Source organism: Lutra lutra, chromosome 12, assembly GCF_902655055.1.
Source record: "Lutra lutra chromosome 12, mLutLut1.2, whole genome shotgun sequence".
NCBI classification, from domain to species: Eukaryota; Metazoa; Chordata; class Mammalia; order Carnivora; family Mustelidae; genus Lutra; species Lutra lutra.
Window position 1 is genome coordinate 93,048,150 of NC_062289.1, and position 22,806 is coordinate 93,070,955.

The 22,806-nt window shown below is 44.0% G+C and overlaps 1 protein-coding gene across 3 annotated transcripts in view; it reads left to right on the forward strand.

Moving 5' to 3' along the window:
• TMEM233 (transmembrane protein 233) overlaps positions 1–22,474 on the forward strand; it is a 37,006-nt gene extending 14,532 nt beyond the window's left edge. The window contains exons 2-3 of one of the 3 annotated variants that reach the window (XM_047698250.1): positions 11,981–12,117; positions 16,611–19,848. In XM_047698250.1, coding sequence (XP_047554206.1) covers positions 11,981–12,117; positions 16,611–16,695 — 222 coding nt within the window. In that variant the 3' untranslated portion in view covers positions 16,696–19,848. Of the gene's footprint in view, positions 1–11,980; positions 12,118–16,523; positions 19,849–20,462 lie in introns of those variants that run through there. The other 2 variants (XM_047698252.1, XM_047698251.1) reach the window with 2 other exon arrangements.
• The last annotated feature ends 332 nt before the right edge of the window (positions 22,475–22,806 follow it).

The following is a 22,806-nucleotide window of genomic DNA, read 5'->3' on the forward strand; positions in this document are numbered from 1 at the left end:
TTAAAATTTTATTTGTTTTAGAGAAAGGGAGTGTACACGCAGGTAGGGGAGGGGGCAGAGGGAGAGGGACACGTAGACTCCCCATTGAGGGCAGAGCCTGACACGGGGCTCATCCCAAGACCCTGAGATGCTGACCTGAGCCGAAATCAAGAGTCGGACACTTAACCAACTGAGCCCACCCCCCGCCCCCGTGCCCCTTGTCTGTCTTCTGTATTCTAGCCATCCTAGTGGGTATCTTTTGGTTTCGGTTTGCAGCTCCTTAATGACAAATGATATTGAGCATCTTTTCATGTCCTATTGGCCGCCTGTACATCTTGTTTGGAGAAATGTCTGTTCAGATCCTTTGCCATTTTTAATTGAGTTCTTTGTTTTTTTGTTGTTGAGTTGTAAGAGTTCTTTATATATTCTGGATAGAAGTCCCTTATCTCATATGTAAGCAGCATATTGTCTCCTCTGTAATAGGCTCTCTGGCCCTTGTTTATTTCACTTGCTTTGTGACCCTTCTTGTGGGGCGGGGGGGGGTGTCTATGTGTTCCAGAGTTTCCAATGAGAACTTTTTTTTTTTTTTGCTTGTAGCCTCTCTCTTTCCCCCAACAAGAATTGGCAACAGAGTCAAAGGCAGATACTAGTGGTTTGGGCTCTGCACTCAACTCCAGTTTGAAATCCAGCTCTGCCCTTTCACCTAACTTCTCTGAGCCTTGGTTTTCCCACCTATACAATGGGAATGTTAGTGCAGATCTATTCGCATTACTTCCTTTTTTCTTTTTTTTTTAAGATGTTATTTATTTATTTGACAGAGAGAGAACACAAGCAGGCAGAGAGGCAGGCAGTGATAGAAGGGGAAGCAGGCTCCCTGCTGAGTGGAAAGTCCAATGCGGGCCTTGATCCCAGGACCCTGAGACCATGACATGACCCAAAGGCATAGGCTTAACCCACTGAGCCACCCAGGTGCCCCACTGCATTATTTTCAAGATTAAATGAGGTAAGGCTGGGCCCTTCACAGGCATTATCTCAATTAAGCCTCACAATCAGCCTGTGCTGTAGACATTATTATCCCCATTTTACAATGAGGAAAACTGAGACTCACAGCCATCCCTACAAGACCTTATTTTCCTTTGAGGTCAGCTACTACGGTATTAAAGATCCAAATATCTGTTGTCTGCAATAAAATGAGGCAGAGCACAATTCACATACCCATGGACAAGTACTGGGGGGAGGGGGCTCCATTTAAGTGAAAAATTGTCAGTGACTCTGGCTTATGAAGTGAAAGCAGCTGAATTTCCTTCATGAGCGCTTGACCTCAAGCCAAAAATTCCTTATTCTTGTCATTCACACAGCAAACCCATGCCTGTCTAAGGCAGAAGCCCACCCTTCAGAACTCTGACACAGAAGTTAGATGACACAGTTTACCCTCTGTTCTGTCAGTTCCTAAAATGACTGGTTGGTCACCTTGGTCAGAACGTTAAGTTGGCCAGTGGCTTCATTTCAACATCTGCTTGCACTCTTTGTGTTACTGGTTTGCTTTTTGGTCGATTCAACCTCATATAAGGGAAGTAAAGGCATACTAAGTGTCAGACCCTCCACCAGGCACTGGAAAAAGGGTGATGAGTAAAAAGAGACATGGCGCCCACCCTCATGGAGCTCAAGTCAGGTGACGGAGTCAAACACTCAATGAGACCATCAGCAACAGAGTAAAATGACCGAGTCGCACTGAGAGGAGGCCATGAAGGAAACAGACGCAGACTGAGTCAGCACATAGGTCAGGGAACCTACTGAAGATGGGGTGACCTGAGAAGACTGCCTTGAGGAAGGAGACATGAAAGCTGAGACCAGAAGAATGAGCAGATCCTGGCCACATGAGACATCAAGGGAAGTGGGCTTCCAGCAAAGGAAATGACCAGGACAAAGATGCGGGGGGGGGGGCAGTTTGGAAAGAGGGAGGTGGAGCAAGGATGAAGGTTCCAAATGGGGCTGGAAAGGCAGGCAGAGGTCAGATCCTGCAGGACTTGGAAGGCCATGATTAAGAACATGCGTCTCTCTCCCAGGGCAATGGGGAGCCAAGGACAGGTTTCTAGCCAAGGTTGCTAGGGGCTCCCAGCCAAGGTCACTAGGGGATCCCATCCCATTCCCCCACACAAGTGATTTATGTTCTCTTCTCTTATGGCATTATCAGACAACAAGAACTTTCCAGAAGAGCTACTTCCCACTGTGGTGTCACTGGCTGCTAAGGCTTCACTGTTTACCTGTCCCAGGTAACAGAAATGTGCCTTCTATGCCCTATTAAAGGGGAGGAGGACTCTTGGTTTTTACCCAGGTCTTTCTTTCTTTTTTTTTTTTTTAAGATATTATTTATTTATTTGACAGACAGAGATCACAAGTAGGCAGGGAGGCAGGCAAGGCGGTGGCGGGGGGAAGCAGGCTCCCCACTTAGCAAAGAACCCAATGTGGGGCTCGATCCCAGGACCCTGGGATCATGACCTGAGCTGAAGGCAGAGGCTTAACCCATTGAGCCCCCCAGTCGCCCCCCAGGTCTTTTTTTTTTTTCTTAACAGTAGACATAATCATAAGGAAGAGCAGTTGGGCACGGGGAATGTGGAGCACACCAAAGTGTATTTAATAGCTCATTTGTTTTCATCTTCGTCAATCAGCATATGGTATAATAATAATAATAATATCGATGTAATAGCTAATGCTTACTGGTGCTATTTACCAAGCGCTGCTTGAAGCATTTTACATGTATTAACTCATTTAATGCATTATGACCAGGTAACCAAAATATAAAAACAACAACTGACTATGTCTTCCATTGTTATTATTTTGTGTTTGGTGGCTAATTTTGTTTGAGGGTAAATGTGGGATTACTGAGCACGTTTGGTGGTAGACAAGAACAATGAAAATGAACACATTTTTGACAGGGAGATCAGGAGCACAGATTAGAGGCATATTTGCCCTATTTTTCACATAAGTGGCCAAGTTTTTATTAAATTGGAATCAAGTCAGCTATGTGAAGCTGAGTTATCAACAGTGTATTAAATCTAGCTCTTGGGCTCTTATGGACATAAAGACGTAGTTATCATAAGAGCTTTGTCGATTAACTTACACTATCATTTGGTGATGTTTGTAGTCCCCTTAGAAAGCTGCCTTTGAAAGCAGACACATTATCTGCTTCCCTGTCTCTGAGTCTCAGTTTTCTTGGTGGATACAATTTTTAACCCCCATGAGGATCATGGTGAAGATTCAGTTATATGATGGCATAAATGGTTAGTCCAGGACCAGGCACAAAGTAGGTACCTCGTGAATATTAACTATTATTTTGCCATAATTATTATTGCAACTAACATAGCCCCTGGTTTACCCCTAGCCTCTTCTCATCTCTCTCTCTCTCTCTTCCCTCCTTCACTCCTGCATTTCCTTCTGGGTTTTCTTAAATACCTTCAGTAAAAAAGTTATTTCCTACCCCTAGAACTTTGCACATGCTGTCTTCTCTGCCAGCCTTCCTCTTCCCTGCCAACTCTTTGCAGGCCTGACCCCTTCTCAAGTCTTCACGTGTCAGGCTGCCTACCACCACCTCAGTGAGAGCTCCCTCCCCGCACCCCATTATTCTTGCCTTAATAATGTTCTGTCATCATCTTGTTTATTAACACGTTTACTTATTTTTGGTCTTCACCAGAATGTAAGCTCCATGAGGGTGATGGAGAGCACAGTCTGGCACATAGTTGGTGATCGACAAATAATTTTTGGATGGATGGAATGGATGTCCATCTAGAACAATGGCTCCCAACTCTTCTTGAAATAATCTGGGAAGCTTCCAAAAAAGTATTGATTCAATTGGTCTTGGAGTGGGCTTGAGCACAGGAATTTGTAAAGTCCCTCCAGGTAATTCTAAGGTCAGCTGGGGCTGAGAACCACCAACCCAAGGGAATAAAAAAAAAAAAAAAGTACAACTCGGAAGAGCTGCATCTCAGGCCAGCACCTGGCAGACACTCCATAGTGATGCGGATTCATCTGGTACCATGTGGGACGTGGCAAGAGCTCTGCTCTAAGAGCAGAAGGAAAGGACAAAGTACTTCCCATGTTTTTCCAGCTCAGGACAGTGGTGAAGCTTTATCACTTAATGTAAAGTGTCACAAATTTCTAGAATGTTGGATCCCCTCATGTTCAACTTCAGTTAACAAAATTTATGGAGTCACATGGAGTCTCTCCTTCTTGGAAATGTGGATGCTAGGAGTTGCCTGAACCCTCCAATAGGCAGCCAGGAGTCGTGGCTTGTGACACAGACTTCCTGCTCCCTGCTGCAGTTTTGGTTTTGGTTTTTGATTTTTTAGGGATGTTTTTGGTTTTTGTTATTGTTGTTATTGTTGCTTAGTTGTTGGGTTTTTGTTTTTGTTTTTGAGGTTGGGCATAGAAACAGTCCCCCTCATTTCCGGCTCCTGACCAACATTCTTTCTGTGAGTATTTGAGTGTCATGTGTCCCTCCAGGGAGGGGATGTATAAATATGCTTGAAACAACTTGATGCAGTGACCATGACATCGTTAGTATCCACTGCAGGAGAAAGGGATTCACCCACGTTTCTGTCAAAGTGTGACTTTCGCTGGCTCGGGGCAGCTCACCAAGACCTAGATGCTCTCCTTAGGTTCTGTAATGATCATTACGTGTTGTCACCATAAACCCATGCTTGGAGAAAAGAGAAAAGGCACTGCTGGGGACTCTTGGGTGCCTTGCAAAATGTGTGAAAAGGCCTCATTTGTTCCACATCCTGAAGAAGGTTCATGTGCCTCACAGAAAAAGAGGAAAACTAGACGGAATCTAAAGGTCCCTCTTTTTAACATACTTTGAGTGGTGAGCAGAAATGGCAACTTGCTGTCCAGTATCTTAAAATAAGGGCAGTTGGGCTGGAAAATTAGGAGGTCTACAGCTCAGAAGAAAACTCCAGGCACCATCCAAGCACCACATCTATGAGTTAGAAGACAATGAACACAGACATAGGGGAAGGATGTAACATGAGAGAATTTCTGTATGTGGACACTCCAATCTAGATGAGACAAAATTTTATGAGACTATATACATACCCCCCCCACCAAAAAAAGAGTGCATGTAAAAACTGGTGAAATCTGAGTGAAGTCTATGCCTGAGTTAATAGTGTCATACCAATGTTGGTTTCCTAGCTTTGACAAAGTACTATGGAGACATAAGGCATCATTAGGGGAAGCTTGAGGAAGTGTTTGTGAGAACTCCTGGTATTATCTCTAGTTTGCAACTTCTCATGAGCCTCAATCTATATCAAAATAGAAGCTATAATTTGGAAAGAAAATGAACTGGGAGAAACCAGGAGAAAATTTTGCAATATATGTAAAAGATTAAGGTACATTATCTGCTGTGCTATTCAGTACAGTTGCCACTAGCCATAGGTGACTATGGAGTATTTGAAATGTGTGTAGTCCCACAAGTCTTAATGATATTATTTTGGACATGCTAGGTTAAATCAAATACATGTTATTAATTTCCTCTATCTATTTTTACTTTTTTATGTGGTGACTGGAAAATTTTAAATTACATATGTGGCTCCTATTCTATTTCTGTTGCACAGGGGTGATCTATAATATATAAGAAGTTCTCACAAATCAATAAGAAAAAGACAAACTGATAGTAAACTGGACAAAGGGTAAATACAAAATTCATCAAGAAGAAACACAGTTGACCAATAAACATCCATCCATATAACAAGTATTTATTGATTTCCTATGTTTCAGGCACTATATTAGTCACCAGAGAGCTTTAAATTAGCTGTTCTTAGAAAGTCTCTCTAAGAAGGTGAACGTTCAAGTAGAGCTCTCAAGCACATGAAGAGAGCTCAATCTCACCACTGAATCAAAGAAATGTCATTTTGAGATTCTTTGTCACCTGTCAAAATGACAAAAAAAATACATTGATAACACACAGTTTTGGCAAGGATTGGGGGGAAGGGTACTTAAATACTATTAGTGGCAGTATAAATCTATCTAGCTTTTTGGCAGGACAATTAGAATAAAGGATGCCTACTGAAGCCCACTGTGTAATTGTAACAAACTTTAAATGAGTGACACGGGTAATGGTGAGGAGCAGCCCTGTACGTGACTACTACAGAGCCATTAAAAAGGAGACAACTATGCTCACAAACTGTAAGTCTGAAGTTATTTGAAAACAAAAAGTTACCTAAAAACAATAACAACAAGCACAATGACAATTGAAGATTTTCCCCCAAGGATGCAAGAATTAGGAACTCTATCAATATAACTTGTTATTTTAAATCATGCCTAAGCGGGGGCGTAGGGGGATAAGAAAGAAAGAGATAGATCTAGAGAAAATCTATAAGAAAGAAAGAGATAGATCTAGAAGCACTAGCTTGAAAAGGTGCACCACCTGTAATAGAGGAAAAACACAAGTTGCAAAACATATATAGTATAATGCTATTCATATCTTTGGGATAAAGAGAAAACAAAAAACTCTGAGTGTGTATGTGCACATAAAATTTATGTAAAATATTAAAGTTAATTTCACTATTTATTTTATTTTTTAATGGGGCAACTAGAAAATTTAAAATCACATACATGCCTCCCATATTACTATTATATAACACTGATCTACAATATATAAAAAGTTCCCACAAATCAATGAGAAAAAGACAAACTAATAGAAAACTGAACAAAGGAAATAAGTATATCAAGAAGAACTACACTTGGGGCTCCTGAGTGGCTCAGTGGGTTTAAGCCTCTGCCTTCAGCTCAGGTCATGATCTCAGGGTCCTGGGATCGAGCCCTGCATTGGGCTCTCTGCTCAGCGGGGAGCCTGCTTTCCCCTCTCTCTCTGTCTGCCTCTCTGCCTACTTGTGATCTCTATCCATCAAATAAATAAATAAAGTCTTTTAAAAAAAAGAACTACATTTAACCAATAAACATTCATATACATATATATGCACTTTACCAAACTAGCTATGTGACTCTGTGCAAATCACTTTAATTTCTCTGTACCTCAATTTTCCCATCAGTAATACGGAAACAAAAAAAGCATCTACCTTACACACCTGTTATGAAGACTACTGAGATAATCCTTGAAAAATATTTACCACAGTGCCTGGAACATATAAATCCTCAGTAAAAGTTACCTGTTATCATTATTAATTTTGTCAAAGAAAGACTCAGAGACCAAAACATTTAGAAAAGAAAAGATTTCACTTAGAACGAAATGCAAGGAAGTCCAACTTCGAAAAGACCAGCTAGTACAACACAAAGTATTTCAAGGAAACAAATGCAAAATTGCCAAGGCTACCAAGATTTACAGCAGTCTGTTCATGATTTAAAAACTTAACAAAGCAAAACAGTAACTTTCTCAAGAGATTACAATAGTCACAAAGGAAGTGACCCATGTTTGGGTACCAACATTGCACAAGGCAGAGATGAGGCGGTCTTTGCCAAGATTGATGGGAAGTATTCAAGGGTTTAATATTGGAGCAATGTGGAGTCAAAAAACTGACTCTGTATTCTTGGGTTATCTCAGGGTACAAACGGCTGTTTCTTTATCTTGATGAAGATACATGATGTGCTTAGCCATAACAGAAGCAAGAGAAAGTGTCAGTTTTCCTTTCATGTTATTCGTGGGGGAAAAAAAATCTAGAAGCAAATCTACCAAGCTACAAATAATGGTTACCTCTGGGAAACAGGATGGGGAGAAGAGCTTACTATTTACTGGATGTTTCTGTAGCATTCGAATGCTTTATGTGTTCGCAAATTACATCTGTAATATGTAAAAGAACTAATAAGATGATCTAAGCCATCCCGTTTCTCTCTGGTTCTTGCACAGCAGATGGGATAGTTTGCTTTCTAAGCTCTTCAGAGAAAGATTTATAAACTATGCGTTCTCTCTACAACCCATTTCCACCACTTCAGTCTGTAGCATCTGTCAGGAGATCCTTAGCAATTCCAATGGGGAAGGGAAAAGAATGACGCCCACCGAATGGAGGAGGGGAGCATTAATTCCCTCTCGTTTCTTCGTTAGATCTCCACCAAACCCTAAGATTCCCCAACTCCTTCAGAGTGAAATCTGGGAGTTCGAAAGTCTCCCACCCTCTTCTCTCCATATCCTTACATTTCCCCCGTAGATTCGCCCCTGGGTAGCCCGTTTTTCTATGAGTCCAGAGGAGGAAACGGATTCCTAAGAGAACTCCTGGGGGAAGCAGAATCCACAGTGGATACCAAAAGGACCTCTCATCTGTTTTTCAAACCAACCGAGGCTTCATTCCTAGACAACCCAGCATGTCCCTTAGGAGCCTCAGCGAGAGGGTGGTTTGCAGAGAGAAGGGTCTCATACAAGATGCCAGACTGTCAGCAAGCGATGTAGGTTGAGTAAGACTCACTCATGGCTTGGACCCAAATGCCCCTCAGCCAGGCCACCAGCAGAGCCCTGCAAAGAAGTGACTCTAGAAGCCCCCATCTCCCCCGAGCTTACGGACACAGATAGAGATGTGCCTCTCAGTATGGCACCGACTTGCCACTTCCCACTCGGGACCATGAAACTGGGTTTTTTTCACCAAACAGCCAGGAGTTGACAATATTTGGGGAAAGGAGGGGTTATTTTTCCACTGATCACAACAACACGGGTGGATTGCCAGGACGGAACACATCTCAGAACTGGGTTCTCCAAAGCAGCATGTAGGGTAACAGTCACTTGAGGAGCATCTGAATCTATATCATTTTAAACTGGACTGTGAAAAGTATGAAAATTAAGAAATAAGTTAGACTGTGAGCTCAGCATTTGGGGGGCTCTAAGATTCTATGCAGTGTCTTTGATCTAAAACAAAGCTTCTCAAACTTGGGTCTTCAGAGATGCTGCTCCAACAAGGGGCAGAGCCTGATCATCTCTGATTCTGGTAAATAGCCCAGAGGAGTCTACCCCAAAGACCTCTCAGTGTTGGAGGAAGAACAAGACAGACAGTGGCAATTCACAATAAAAGCTAACATTTGTTGCACATTTACTATGGGCTGGGGCAACGCTCACCATAGACTCACTGGTTTAACTCTTAACTCGCTGACTCCTCCACTGTGAAGAAGGTGCTTACCACCGTCTCCAGTTTACAGATGAGGACACCAAGGCTTGATCAGTTGCTCTCATTCTCATAGCAGCTAACACATGGAATTTGAATTCAGCTCTTTTTTTGCTTAGAGCCCGTGCTCTGTTGCACACGTCCTCGGAATTAATCTTAAATTGGTGGGCACCTTGACCCTGCAGGGCGTTAAAGATATCTGGACCAAAGGGTTTCAATCCTAAGAAGCTTTTAAAAAAATACTGTAGCGGGGCACCTGGGTGGCTCAGTGGTTAAGCCTCTGCCTTCGGCTCAGGTCATGATCCCAGGGTCCTGGGATCGAGCCCCGAATCGGGCTCTCTGCTCAGCAGGGAGCCTGCTTCCTCCTCTCTCTCTGTCTGGCTCTCTGCCCACTTGTGATCTCTGTCTGTCAAATAAATAAAATCTTAAAAAAAAAAATACTGTAGCAGCAACACAAGTGTCCACCGACAGATGAAGGGAAAAATGTGACAGTATACGTACAGCAGAGTATGAGTCAGCCTTAAAAAGGAAGGAGATTCTGGGCGCCTGGGTGGCTCAGTGGGTTAAAGCCTCTGCCTTTGGCTTAGGTCATGACCCCAGGGTCTTGGGATCGAGCCCCACATCGGGCTCTCTGCTAGGCAGGGAGCCTGCTTCCGTTCCTCTCTCTCTGCCTGTCTCTCTGCCTACTTGTGATCTCTCTGTCAAATAAATAAATAAAATCTTAAAAAAAAAAAAGGGAAGAAGATTCTGACCCATGCCACAACACGGATGAACCCTGAGGACATTGCTAAATGAAATAAGCCAGACACAAAAGGACAAATACTGTAGGATTCCACTTACATGTGGTACCTAGAGTGGTCCAGTCCATAAGACCGAAAATAGAATAGCAGTTGCTGGGGGCCGGGGGCTGGAAGAATAGGGAGTTAGGATTTAATGGGAACAGAGTTTCACTTTGGGAGGACAGATGGTGGGGATGGTTGAACAACAACAAAGTGAACACCACTTAAAGCCACTGAACTAGTCACTTAAAAATAGTAAAAATGGTACATTTCATGTATATTTCACCACTTTTTTTTTTTTTTTTTAAAGAAAACTGGTATCTGGTCCCCATACCAATTAAATCTCTCCAGGACATCTGTATTTAAAACAAACCAACACTAGCCAGATGTTTGTAATAAATACTCAGGGTTGAACACGCACTCCAGGATTCAGGGCTCAGAATTCTGGAATTGTTCCTGCTAGAAGTTCTGGACGTCACTGCAGGTCCCTGCCTTCCCATTCACACCCTATATCTGAGTACAAGCCCCTTCACGGCCGAGACCCCCAGCTTGTTGCAAAGGTGGCCAGAATCCAAGAATTGATGGAAGGTTCTGGAAGTGGGAAGCTCAGCTGTATACTGGGTGTTTCCCTGGCTTGTAATTGTCTGCATGTGCCTAATCCTCCTTCACAGTCCGGGAAGAGGAGCAATTATTACCGACATGCTGTGATTTCAGGCTCGGGAAGAGAGGTTCCCACTGAAATCTAAAATTACCCGCACTGGGGTGCCTGGGTGGCTCAGTTGGTTGGGTGGCTGCCTTCAGCTCAGGTCATGATCCCAGGGCCTGGGATCGAGCCCCACATCGGGTTCCTTGCTCAGCAGGGATCCTGCTTCTCTCTCTGCCTGCCACTCCCTCTGCTTGTGATTTCTCTCTCTCTCTGACAAAGAAACAAAATCTTAAAAAAAATAAAATAAAATTACCCGCACTGATCAACCTCTGTCCGTAACTCATGAATACATATTTCCAGTCTTCTTTCAGCAGCACCAGAACCTCTGGGGGAGCCTTAGCAGTGGGAGTCATGATAAAGAAAGAGGGCTTATTGTAAGATTATTCAGCTGTCCTGGCCATCCGCTCAGCAGCAAACATTCTCTGAGCACCTCCTCTTTGCCCCCAAACAAACTCACATCCTGTAGAGAAATGGGTATATTCATTCACCCCCTCAGCCAATACTTATTTCTGGACTTCTACAAGGTAGCAGACACTGCTCTAAGTACAAGCAACAAAGGCGATATTTAAAATATTCAACAAGTATTCAGATATTCAACAAAATATTCAATGAGGAAGGACGTTCTGCTGGGCCCAGTCGTAACCCTTAAGTTGCTGGACCGGTAGGGATTCAGAGGTGGCGGACCAGGATGGCTGGGATTTGGGGAGGGGTCATGGCTATTTACCAGCCAGTATAGAAATAGTTTAGTATTTTACCAGCTGGGAAAGCCATATGAATAGGTACCCATTGACAGTGTGGCTTGGGGAGAGAGGGGGACAATTCAATCAGAGACCTCATGGATTGAAGATCTAGGGCAGGAGAAGCGAACTTTTTCTGTATGGGCCAAGTAGTAACTATTTCAGGCCTCGAGGGCCATATGGCCTCTGATCTGGCCACACAACTCTTGCAGCACGAAAGCAGCCACAGACAATAGTAAACAGATGAGTGGGGCTGTGTTCCAAACCAAGTTCATTCATAAAGCAGCAAGCTGGATTTGGCCCATGGGCCAGGGTTTGCAAAGCCCATTCTGCTGGATGAGATGTGCACACCTGTTCGTTATGCAAATATTTGTTCAAGCATCCTCTTCATGACAAATATGGCACTGGGCACTGGTATACCTTACTGAACAAAAGGTAAATGGTCCCACATAGCAATATTCTAATGGGAGAGGCCAAAGCAATCCTTTTAAATGTGGTATAGTAAATACTAAGATGAAAGTAATAGGGAAATCCAGAAGGGGAAGGAAGTCAACCCAGAAATCCAGGGAGGGCTTCCTGGAGAAGGTGACAACCATGTTGCCTGCTCAGATCAGTCTGAGAAGCACATGTCTTTCTCTGTGGGTCGTCTGTCATCACCAGCTTTTCCTTTGTGTCTCCCAGTCTCTGAACAGCTACAACGAGGGAGACATCGAAGGATCCAAGCGGCTCGGGAGGAATGCCAAGTGGGTGGCCATCGCTTCCATCATTATCGGCCTTCTCATCATCGGTATTTCTTGTGCAGTTCACTTCACAAGGAAGTAAGTCGGCTTTTTTGAATCCCTCCCAATATAGAATGTCTTCTCCTGAGTGCCCACAGCAATCTGTGAGGACAGGTTAGGTTATGTTCCAAGAGCAAACAATCCCAAACAAAAGAGTTTTCATTTTTATTTCACTGGTGGTACATAAGTCAGGGAGCTTTGTGAAGGGTCTCTCCTCTACCCAATGACTTGGGGTCCTGCCTATCCAAAGCCCCACTGTCCTCCAGCTGCTCTGTCTAGAACCCGGATCAGTAAAATTTTTCTACAAAGGACCAAAGAGTAAATATCATTGGTGTCTATCACCATCACATGTCACTACTTAGCTCTGCCCTTTCAGCACAAAAGCAGCCATATACAGTATGCAAATGAATGAGTATGGCTATGTTCAATAAAGCTTTATTTACAGATATCTAGCCCAGGGGCCACAGTTTTCCAATCTCTGAGAGAGGAGCGAGGAGGACCAGAGAAACCCACATGGATTTGCAATGCCTCGGCCCTGGAGTGACAAATGTCCCTTAGGCTCACAATGTATTAGCTAAAACCAGTCACACGGTTCTACCTTTTCATGAGACAGAGGGAAATGTGGGAGAATCAATGGAATATTAGGATTTTTGCTTGCTCTGCCTTGCCATCCGATCTGCTAAATGATTTCATGATTTAGATTACCTGTTCTGCGTCAGGGTAGAAGGGTGACCACATATTTTTGGTATCGCCAGCATGCTCTCATCTCATAAAGAGACGGCTACCATTGCTATCTCTCTCCAGATTTGGATGAATTTATCCTCATTTCTCGAGCCAGCTGAGATGGGTTGAATCTGCTACAATCACTGACACTTCCCGTCGGAGGCTTGACAGAGGGCAAGGTCATGTGACAGATGACCAAGGCCCAGAAATGACAAGCCCAGATCCATCTCTGTCTCACTGTGTCACTCCTGGCAGGGAAGATAAGGATTCTGAGACATTCTTTAGCTCTTCTACCAGAGCAACACAGTGAGCTGCACACCATTTCCCTCAAGCTGAGAAGGTCAGCCCCTTTGGCTTAGTTTCAGGAAAGGCTCACATGGTGGGCGAGGAAGGAAGGGGACACCCGTGAGCCTGCCAGATGGGCCAAGCCAACCTGGCAGTCAAGAGGGTAGTGCAATGTCACAGGAGGTCAACTTCCTATCAGACAAGCCAGACCCAGCAGCAATTAGGACAGCTGGATGGGGGGCAGATAGGAAGACAAAAGTGTCACAAAGGAAAAAATAGATGTTTTAGACCAAAGAGAGAAGAAAAGGACAGTGGAACTTCAACAGAAGCATAAGGTATCTTGCCTACAAGATGGAAAATGGACAATGTTGGCCTATGAAGATGGTCAGAGAGCAGATATGAACACACTCAACTTCATTCTTTAAGGAAGGCATTGCGTGCTTGCGTGTGAGCACGGGGCTGTGGAGTGAGGGGCTCAAGGTATTATAGGTATTATAATGCAGGTTTGGCACCAGACTTCCTGGGCTTCCCCCTCTGCCACTTACTGACGGTGAGACTCTCAGCCAAGTGCTAAACCTCCGTTTCTTCTTCCGTAAAATGGGGATTATAGTAGTATCCATTGAATAAAGCGATCGTGAAGGTTCATTAGATGACCAGCACACATACAGCATGGTGTCTGTTCCTTAGTTAGTTCCCCAAAAAGGCAAACCATTTACTAACCCTATTATTACTACTGTTATCAGTTATCAACCTGGCTGGGAGAGGACCTCAGAATTTAAGATGCTACCAAACAGAGTTCAAGGCTTTGTGCTCATGAGCTCAGTTCAAAGGATGGTGTTCCAGGGGAACGAGGCCAAGTCTTGGCCTAACTCCCAGGGACTTGGGAAGATACATACTGCCCAGATCAGTGTTGAGCTGGGTTATAATAATAGCAGCTGACACTAACACAGAATTTAGCACAGGCCAGCTACTGTCTGAGCTCTTATGTGCATTAATCCCCACTGGATCCCCACAGCAACCCCATGAGATGGGTATTATGTTCACTTTGCAGATAAGGAAACTGAGACGCGGGGGAGAGAAATAACTTGCCTGATGTCTCACACCTGGTTAGCGATAATGGCAGGGTTTAACCTGGGATAATTTGGCTCCAAGAGCTGTTTAAGCTGTGTTCTTCACCACAATGCCACACTGCCTCTAGGCCAATAACTAGTATACTCCATAACAAAAATCAGTGGATAGTACTCGCCTTGTGGCTACCTCCAGAAGTGATTTATATTGGCGGGGGGGGGGGGGGGGGGGGGCGGGTATGGGGAAGCTTCAACTTGAAAAATAAAAAATGTGTGATAAGACAGCACCAAGGGTGGGCGCCTGGGTGGCTCAGTGGGGTAAGCCTCTGCCTTTAGTTCAGGTCATGATCTTAGGGTCCTGGGATCAAGCCCCGCATCGGGCTCTCTGCTCAGCGGGGAGCCTGCTTTCCCCTCTCTCTCTGCCTGCCTCTCTGCCTACTTGTGATCTCTGTCAAATAAATAAATAAAATCTTAAAAAAAAAAAGGCAGCACCAAGGGTAACAAAATCAAAACACTGCAGGAGGTACGCAAGAAACATACATGAATGGAGTGGCCTGGTTGTGGGGCTATAGGGAGTGGTGGGGACTGCGGCGGTGTTCCAGAGCATGGTTCAGCTGATTGTGACCACTTAGAACGCAGACCCCAGGAAGCCCATTTTTCACAAAAACACTGGAAAGGTTTTTCATCTCAGATCTCCTGGGTTTTGGATCTTGGCAAACAATTCACATCACTTAAGCATAGGATGAGGGTCAAAAACAAAACAAAATGAAAAAAAAAAAATACAAAACCACATTCCAGCCTGGACATTATTTACTTTGCAGTCTCTGGCAGGCAATGTGGCTTTCAGAGATCAGTATGTCCATTAGATACCATCCAAGAAGTTTCACAAGGGACCCAGAAGTCCTCATATGTGGGGACTTTCTCCATTCTTAATATCAGTGTTTCCATCTGGAGACCAAGCATCAATGTGGATTAGCTTGGGACTGAGGTTCTCTTAACAATTGTAAATGATCGAGAGGAAGTTGCCCCCTCTATCCCTTCTTGCTAAGAAGCAGTGTTTCACAGCGGTTAGAGCCTGGCCCTCAACTCTGGCTTCACCAGAATTCAAATCCTAGTCCCACCACACAGAGCACCCTGGCAAGTTACTAAACTCTTGTCAGCCTCAGTTTCCATATCTGTAAAGTGAAGCTAGAATTACTTCCTCACCTGTATGGTTGGTTCTTTTAGATACCCTTCTCTCTCTGTTATCAAAGAAAACAAAAATATTTTCCAGAGTTAGAATCCCATGGAGAATCTCAAATTTAAAGGCTTTGTCGTGTGTGTGTGTGTGTGTGTGTGTGTGTGTAAGAGAGAGCAAGAAACTAGCCCTGAGAGAATGAAATCAATTCTATCTTCTTAAGACCAATAACAGGCGAATTTCTCAGTAATCCTTTGAAATAAAATTTCCCAGCCCTGGGAGGAACTGAGCAGCAATGTGGAATTACTATGGCCGAGGTTCCCTAACTTTGAGCTGCATGAGAGTTACCTGGGGGGATTTAAAAGAAGTTGACATCAGGGCCCCATCTCAAAGGACTGAAAGTCATTAAATCAGCAGTGAGCCCCAAGAATCTGCATTTGCCAGCTCCCCGTTCCCACTTGGGGTTTGGATGCAGGTGGTCACCACAATACTCTTTGCCCAACCTCCTCCCTCCTGAACCCAAAAGGAAGAATGCGCTAACAGAAAATAGCCTTTAACAGAGGAACCAGTCTTCATTTCCATCAGCAAATTCATCACCCAAAATGTGTTATGTCTCACTCATTGCCAGGGAGGGGAGTCAAATTATGGCCAAGGAGTGGGACATACCCACGGGAAGGCTCTTTTGCAACAATCCTCAAGGCAGTCAAGGTTTCCGCTGAGGGGGCCTGGGGAAGTCTGGTGTTAGAGGAGCCCAAGCCTAGATTTGAGGCAAAAAGCTTTGAGTAGGTAACTTTTCTGAATTTCACTCAAAAGAGTTAAGTAAACACTGGCCTTTTAAAAACTATGAGGTCCTACCTTTTTTTTTTTTTAAGATTTTATTTCTTCATTTGACAGAGAGATCACAAGTAGGCAGAGAGGCAGGCGGGGTGGGGGAGGGGAGCAGGCTCCCTGCTGAGCAGAGAGCCTGATGCAGGGCTCGATTCCAGGACCCTGGGATAATGACCTGAGCCGAAGGCAGAGGCTTTAACCCACTGAGCCACCCAGGCGCCCCAAGGTCCTGCATTAAAAAAAAAAAAAAAAAGTTTTCTTTATCCTAATCAACAACACTGTAACTAATCCCAAAGTCCCTGTCTTTCAAAAAAATTTCTCTGTATCCTTATCGAGAGAACTGCAACCCATCTCTTCTCCCCCAGATGATGGAAATTCCCGGTGGACAGACTGGGATCATCAGAGTCTTTACGCAACCTCAGAAAAAAGTCTCATTCATCCTAATTTCACAGGATATCTCTGCAAGCCATGTGGCAGTTGGAGCAAAGGAAAATAGAGTGTCGTGACATGAAATCCACAAGGACTTGGAATCATTGACCCTAAAACATTCAACAGCTTGGGATAGGAAGCAGTGCTCTCAGAAGAGAAGCATTCTGGTGCCGACTGAAGCAGAAATTTGCAGGCTCTCAAAGCCAGAAAATTCCCTATTCTCCAGCTGCTAGGGAAAGAGGAGAAATGAAGTTCCCTGCCTAAATCAACCTGTCTACAGGCTTTCACTTTCTGCTGGTGTCTTGAGGATTCAAGCAAAGTGAGGTTATTCCCGTCGTGTTTCCCAAAGTCTTGGAAACATTACGACAGATTTAACTGGGATATTTGTGAAAATGCAGATTCCTGGCCTCCAATCCAGACCCCAAGTAGACCTGAAACTCCCCTCCCAAATAGTTTTAGGTATTCTGAAGTTCTAGAGCCATTCTTCTAGGGCCTTGCATATATTGGAGAACATTCTTGCCTGTGTGAACATATGTCACAAAACAGGACTTTTTTACATCCTTAAGCCTGGTAGAAGCTTCAGACCCTGCTGCTTCCTCCCTACTCCCTAGAAACTTTACACGACTCCCAGATTTGTTCTTCCCTTTCTTCTCATGATCAAGCTCATGGTCACATATCTGATGCCTTGTAGAATTCTGTGGGACTTCCTTAGCAGCAAAAAGAGTTGACCATGATAAAGCTTGGATGTAAGGTAGATGAGTGTTGCCCACCACAAATATGACAGTTGACATTCAGGGCACTTTCATCTTACTCAGGGGAGTGAGGTTCAAATGTCAGGACATCATAGGAACTTGGAGGATAATCAAAATTCATCTTGGAAGCATCCTTAGTGGGATGCCCCATTAAGAGATTCACACCCTGTATCCTGGTCAGCCCAATAGAGCCGATGTTCCCACCAGTGTTGGAAGAGACGACATCCCTTGGGTTGAGCCTGGGCTCAAACAGCTGGCTGCTTAGGGGTCACGGCAAACGTTCAACACTGGAACCAGGCTCTAAGCTCACACAGAGGGAATAGGAGTCAAATGCCCATCTATGCTCATGAGCACTGACCATGGTGATGGCCAGAATCTTCAGCTCCATTTTCTTTTGGAAAAACATCAATGGTCCATTCACCATACGTTAAATGCATATACAATGCAACTCCGCTGAACGTATACCTCTGGATGGCCTTGTAGGTCTCTAAATAGCCAAGCACACCCCTACCGTGTATTAAAAATGCTTGTCTGTCATTCTTAGCAATGAAAGCCTTCGTGCTCCAAAGTTTCCATTAAGGAAGAATGTGACCTCCTAACTGGATTAAGGATCCCATGGCAGTCGCCCATTAGCCCACATAAAGTTAGCAGATGTTAACCCACTGGTAAAGCTTAGGTCTTATAAACAAACTGGCATAAGTCCTTTGCTGGCTGCAAAATATCCTTCAGTTGCATTAGGATTGGAAGCAAGCATATGCATCAAGGTGGGCAAGAGGCAAGAAGCTGGCCTTTTTGCAAAAACGTAAAAGCAAATCCATCTTCTTTCCTACATGATGGGTTGGACTATAAAACTTCCTGCATAGTTGTGTCTTCAGATAATTCTTGTGATCTCATGATGAAAAATGGGGAACATTACCTACTTCCAGAAGTCACACCTAAGTCATCATCAACAATGGAAAGATTTTGGCTTTGAAAAGGTTATAAAGTGGTGGACTCTGGCAAAGAAATCAAAATAACCATGAAAAAGATGTTCGACCTTCCCAGTAACCAGAACAATACAAGTTAAAATGACAATGATACACTTCTTTTTTTTTTGTCTGCCAGATTGAAACAATTAAAAAGATGGATAACATCAAGGTTAGCAAGAGTGTGCAGAATTAGATACAACACTCTTGGCAGAAGAGTAAATTGGGACAGTGTTTGGGAGGTCAAGTTGGATACGTCTATTAAACTTTAAAATCCATCAGCCACCCACTCAGCACTTCTACTTCTGGATAGCCTCCCTAGATACAAGTGCACAAAAAGGATGTAAAACAGTGGCTCTCTTCCCTAGCTACACATTAGAATTGCCTGGGGAGCTTTAACGAACAAAAACAAAACAAAACAAGAAACAATGTCCAGGGCCCACCCTGAATCAGTTAAATCAGAATCTCCAGTGATAGGGCCGGGCATTGGTAGGTTTTAGGGCTCTCCAGAGGATTCTAATGCAGACAGGGTAGAGGACTAAGAATGTGCAGGAAAGTTCATTGCAGCTCTGTTTGAAATAGGGGAAACCATGAAACGACCTCAATGGCCATTGATGGGGAAATGATTAAAATACACAGTGGTGGGCGCCTGGGTGGCTCAGTGGGTTAAGCCGCTGCCTTCGGCTCAGGTCATGATCTCAGGGTCCTGGGATCGAGTCCTGCATCGGGCTCTCTGCTCAGCAGGGAGCCTGCTTCCCTTCTTCTCTCTCTGCCTGCCTCTCTGCCTACTTGTGATCTCTCTCTCTCAAATAAATAAATAAAATCTTAAAAAAAATAAAATAAAATACACAGTGGTTTATTCAGAGGACGGAATGCCACACTGCAGCTTACATATGGATAATCTCCCATACTATGGCTTATGAGGCCCCACATGATCTGGCTGCTGCCTCTCTGTCTTCATCTCCCAGCACACTGCCCCTCCCTCCTCCACTTCAGCGACACTGAGTATGCTCCTGCCACAGGGCCTTTGCACTTTCTGGTTCCTATACCTAGAATTTCCTTCCTCCTAATATCCACATGACTTGTTCCCATCTTTCCTTGAGATGCTTGCCCCTTTGTTAGCAGAGAGGCTACCGCTGACCATCTTCTCTAAAATAGCACCCACAGCCCCGCCCTCCTTCCCTTGGACCCCTTATCCCAACTTTAGTTTTATTCCTAGTACTTACCACTCCCTGAGAAACCAAATATATAATATAAATTATACATAATTTCTATAATATACTGATATATAATTATCCATTTTATATATTAACATACACATAATCATATATACTTTTATGGTCTCTCTCATCCTACTGGAATAAAAACCAAAAACACTTTCGTTGCTGTCACTGTCCATAATAATAGAGCATAACCCCTCAGGATGTTCACTTTGAAGCTGATCTGTTGGGTTTTAAATGCAGGTCCCAACTCTAAGTAGATGTGTGCTCTTGGGCATGTCTTTTAACCAGTCTGTGCCTTGGTTTTCTCACCCATAAAATGGGGATTAAACAGTACCTAGCCCACAGAACTGTGAAGATTAAATTGTGTCTGACACAGTGCCCGGCACATGGTACTCACCATGTAACTGTGGGACACCTGTCCTCACCAGCATCTAGAGCACTGCCTGCCATGTAAATATTTATTGAATAAATTAATGCATGAATATGTATGTATCACATGTATGTTACATTACATACATGACACATACATACAGTATACGCGCATAACATTATCCCATTTACATAAACGCACACAAGATGAATTTCTGAGTGCACACTTATGGATTTAAGTGCATAGAAAAACACCTGGAGGGCGTACACCAAATCCTAACGGTGCTACTAGCCCCTGAGGAGGAGAATGGGGTTCCGAAACGCTCACGAAGCGTTTTGTTTCATCTGTACCATTTGTGGGATTTTTTTTTTTTTTTGGCATGCACCTAATGTAAAAGTAAATACGTTTCCAGATAACGATGTTTCTCAAAAGGAAGCCAGTGCTTAGACTCAAAAACACAGATGTGCTGGACTTCTCCTAGAGAGAACGGAAGCCCTTGGGCCAAGAAGGCTTGGGCCTGTGCGCGTGCTCTCTCTCTTTCTCACTATCTGTTTGTCCCACACAGAGCCTGAGCAGTCAGCAGTCTACTGCGAGCACGGAGGACAGACCTCATCCACACACACCCCCACAGGAGTTTCTAAGGAATGGACCCTTGACTTCAGGACTGTGAGATCTCCTCCTCTAGCAATCTCCAGAGGCAGGTCCCTGGCAAATGAACTTTTAAAAAAAGAAAAAGGAAAAGGAAAAATTTCCAAAATGAAGGAAAACCAAGTAGTACTGCTGGAACAGCCAGTCATTGATTAGAAAAAGAAAAGAAAAAGAAAAAGAAAAACTCAAGTCTCATTCTCTGAGTTTAGTGAAAGCCTCCGTGTCCATTCCTCTCTGCAGAGATGAGCCGCGGGAAATCTCAGTACTTCTAATGGGGGCGGTGAAGGGGGTCCAGATCTGGCGGGAGGAGGGAGGTCCTAGGAAGAACAACGGGTGCCGGTGTCTGCAAAGTCGGGCACAGACACTTGTAGCATGTTTCAAGTTGTCCGACAGAGTGGAATCTGTGCTTTTGTTTTTTCTTTTATTTTTGCCTGTTGGATCTAGTGGGTCCTCCTCCATCAGCTGCTCCCCGTCACAACCCCCCGAGTTCAATTGCTCCCCAAAGAAACCAAGGAAAGGGCTTTCTGGCCTTTTATCCTGACCTCGATCTTCCTAAGGTCCCCTCCCTTGCTTGCATCCACCGCTGTTCCCCTCACTTCACTTAAAGATTCTGAGAATGTACTTCATGGTCAATTCTAGGTATAGGAACACCTTTCCCTTTCCCAGTTTTGGGAATAAACTGGCTGTGTTTTAGGAATGTGCTTTTTTCAAACTCTCTCTCTCTCTTTTTTTTAACAAGTCTCAAGCACGATCTTTGATTTTTCCCGGATGCCAACCTGGATTTCTTTTTTGTCAAAGGTAACCCCTTTAGGTGTGATCGTACTGGCTTAATGATGCCATTATTCTGCCCGCCAAAACACGCCAACCCAGAGTTTCACAGAATGCAAGGCATACAGCTAGTGGTACTCAAGATAATTTTCAAGACAGTTCTAGGACACAACATTAAGTAATACCAATTGCAAAGTATGTTTCCCCTTTCCTAGTCTTGTCCAATGCTGATTACAGCAAAGAGAAAACTTCCATTTAGTGCTCATGGGTCCTCAACACCTTTCCATGACTTTAGCTCTTTTCCCTTCTTCATAAAGAAAGAGCAGGCCTCGGGTTCAAAGCCAAGATAGAACTTAAGAACATAGTCCTGGTTTTGTTGTATTTCTTTTATTAATCGCCTCCTATTTACAGTTTCCCCATAGGGATGGGATCTATTGTTTCTGTTCAAATACACTTACTTAAGGAAAATAAGTGTACTCAGAGACAATATCAAGGAGTTAACACAACGGGTGATATGTATACATGGCAAAAATAACTTCAAGAACTCATAGAAACACAGTGGTAATGAACTTTCCTAAGCAAGAAAAAAAGCAGCTTATTCTAAGGAATAAACATGAGGCTGAGAAAACAACTGCATCCCAATGCCTTTTTGCCACTAACTCACTATGAGAGGCAAGTTTCTTAGCCTCTCTGTGCCTCGAGTTTCTTCACCTGGAAATGGACATAAAAATACCTGCCTACATACCTCAGAGCGTTGTTACAAGAATTAATCATCGTAATCGATGGGAATGCCCCTGGAGGGAGATTCTAAGTGCTATCCAAATACAAAGCATTGTTCTTAGATTACTAGGAATCTCAGGCTATTTGTTAAAACCCTGGACCCTAGCAAAACAATCAACGTTGACGGATGTTAGATACCACCTGTCCCTTCACCTGGATGTCTGCCATGAGCCAGCACTTGTCCCAGGAGGAAATGGAATCAGGGCCTTGAGTCTCTCAGCACGCAGGGATCCCAGCCTCATTCCAATGTATTGGGTCCTGATTTGTTTCAGGCACCTCGTTTCTTGTTTGTTTGTGTTTGGGTCCCCGATCTTTTACCCAACTCAAATGAGAAGTGTTGCTGAGAGGCAGAATAAAAATGGTTTTAAGTAAGTCCGTTTACCATGGTGTGTAAGTTGTGTTTTCTTGGTGCTCCCAACCTTCTAGAGATTCCCGTAACCACAGTGGGCTCCTGCATCCCAGCCTAAGCCTGTAGGAAGGAACACAGAGAAGCTGGGGGTAGGGCTGGAGAGCAGTTGACTCAGAAATGCCTTCCCAGGAGGCACTGAAAATGTTTCTTCCACTTAAGTCACTAAAGAGTTCCCTGGGACCCACAGGGGTCTAATTTTTGCTGGACTCTCAGAACCCGGCAGAGAGCTTTCATACTGATAAAGTAAGGTGATGGTCTTCTCCAGGGCTTCCTGCAAGGGTGAGATCATCCCTGCTCCACTCCA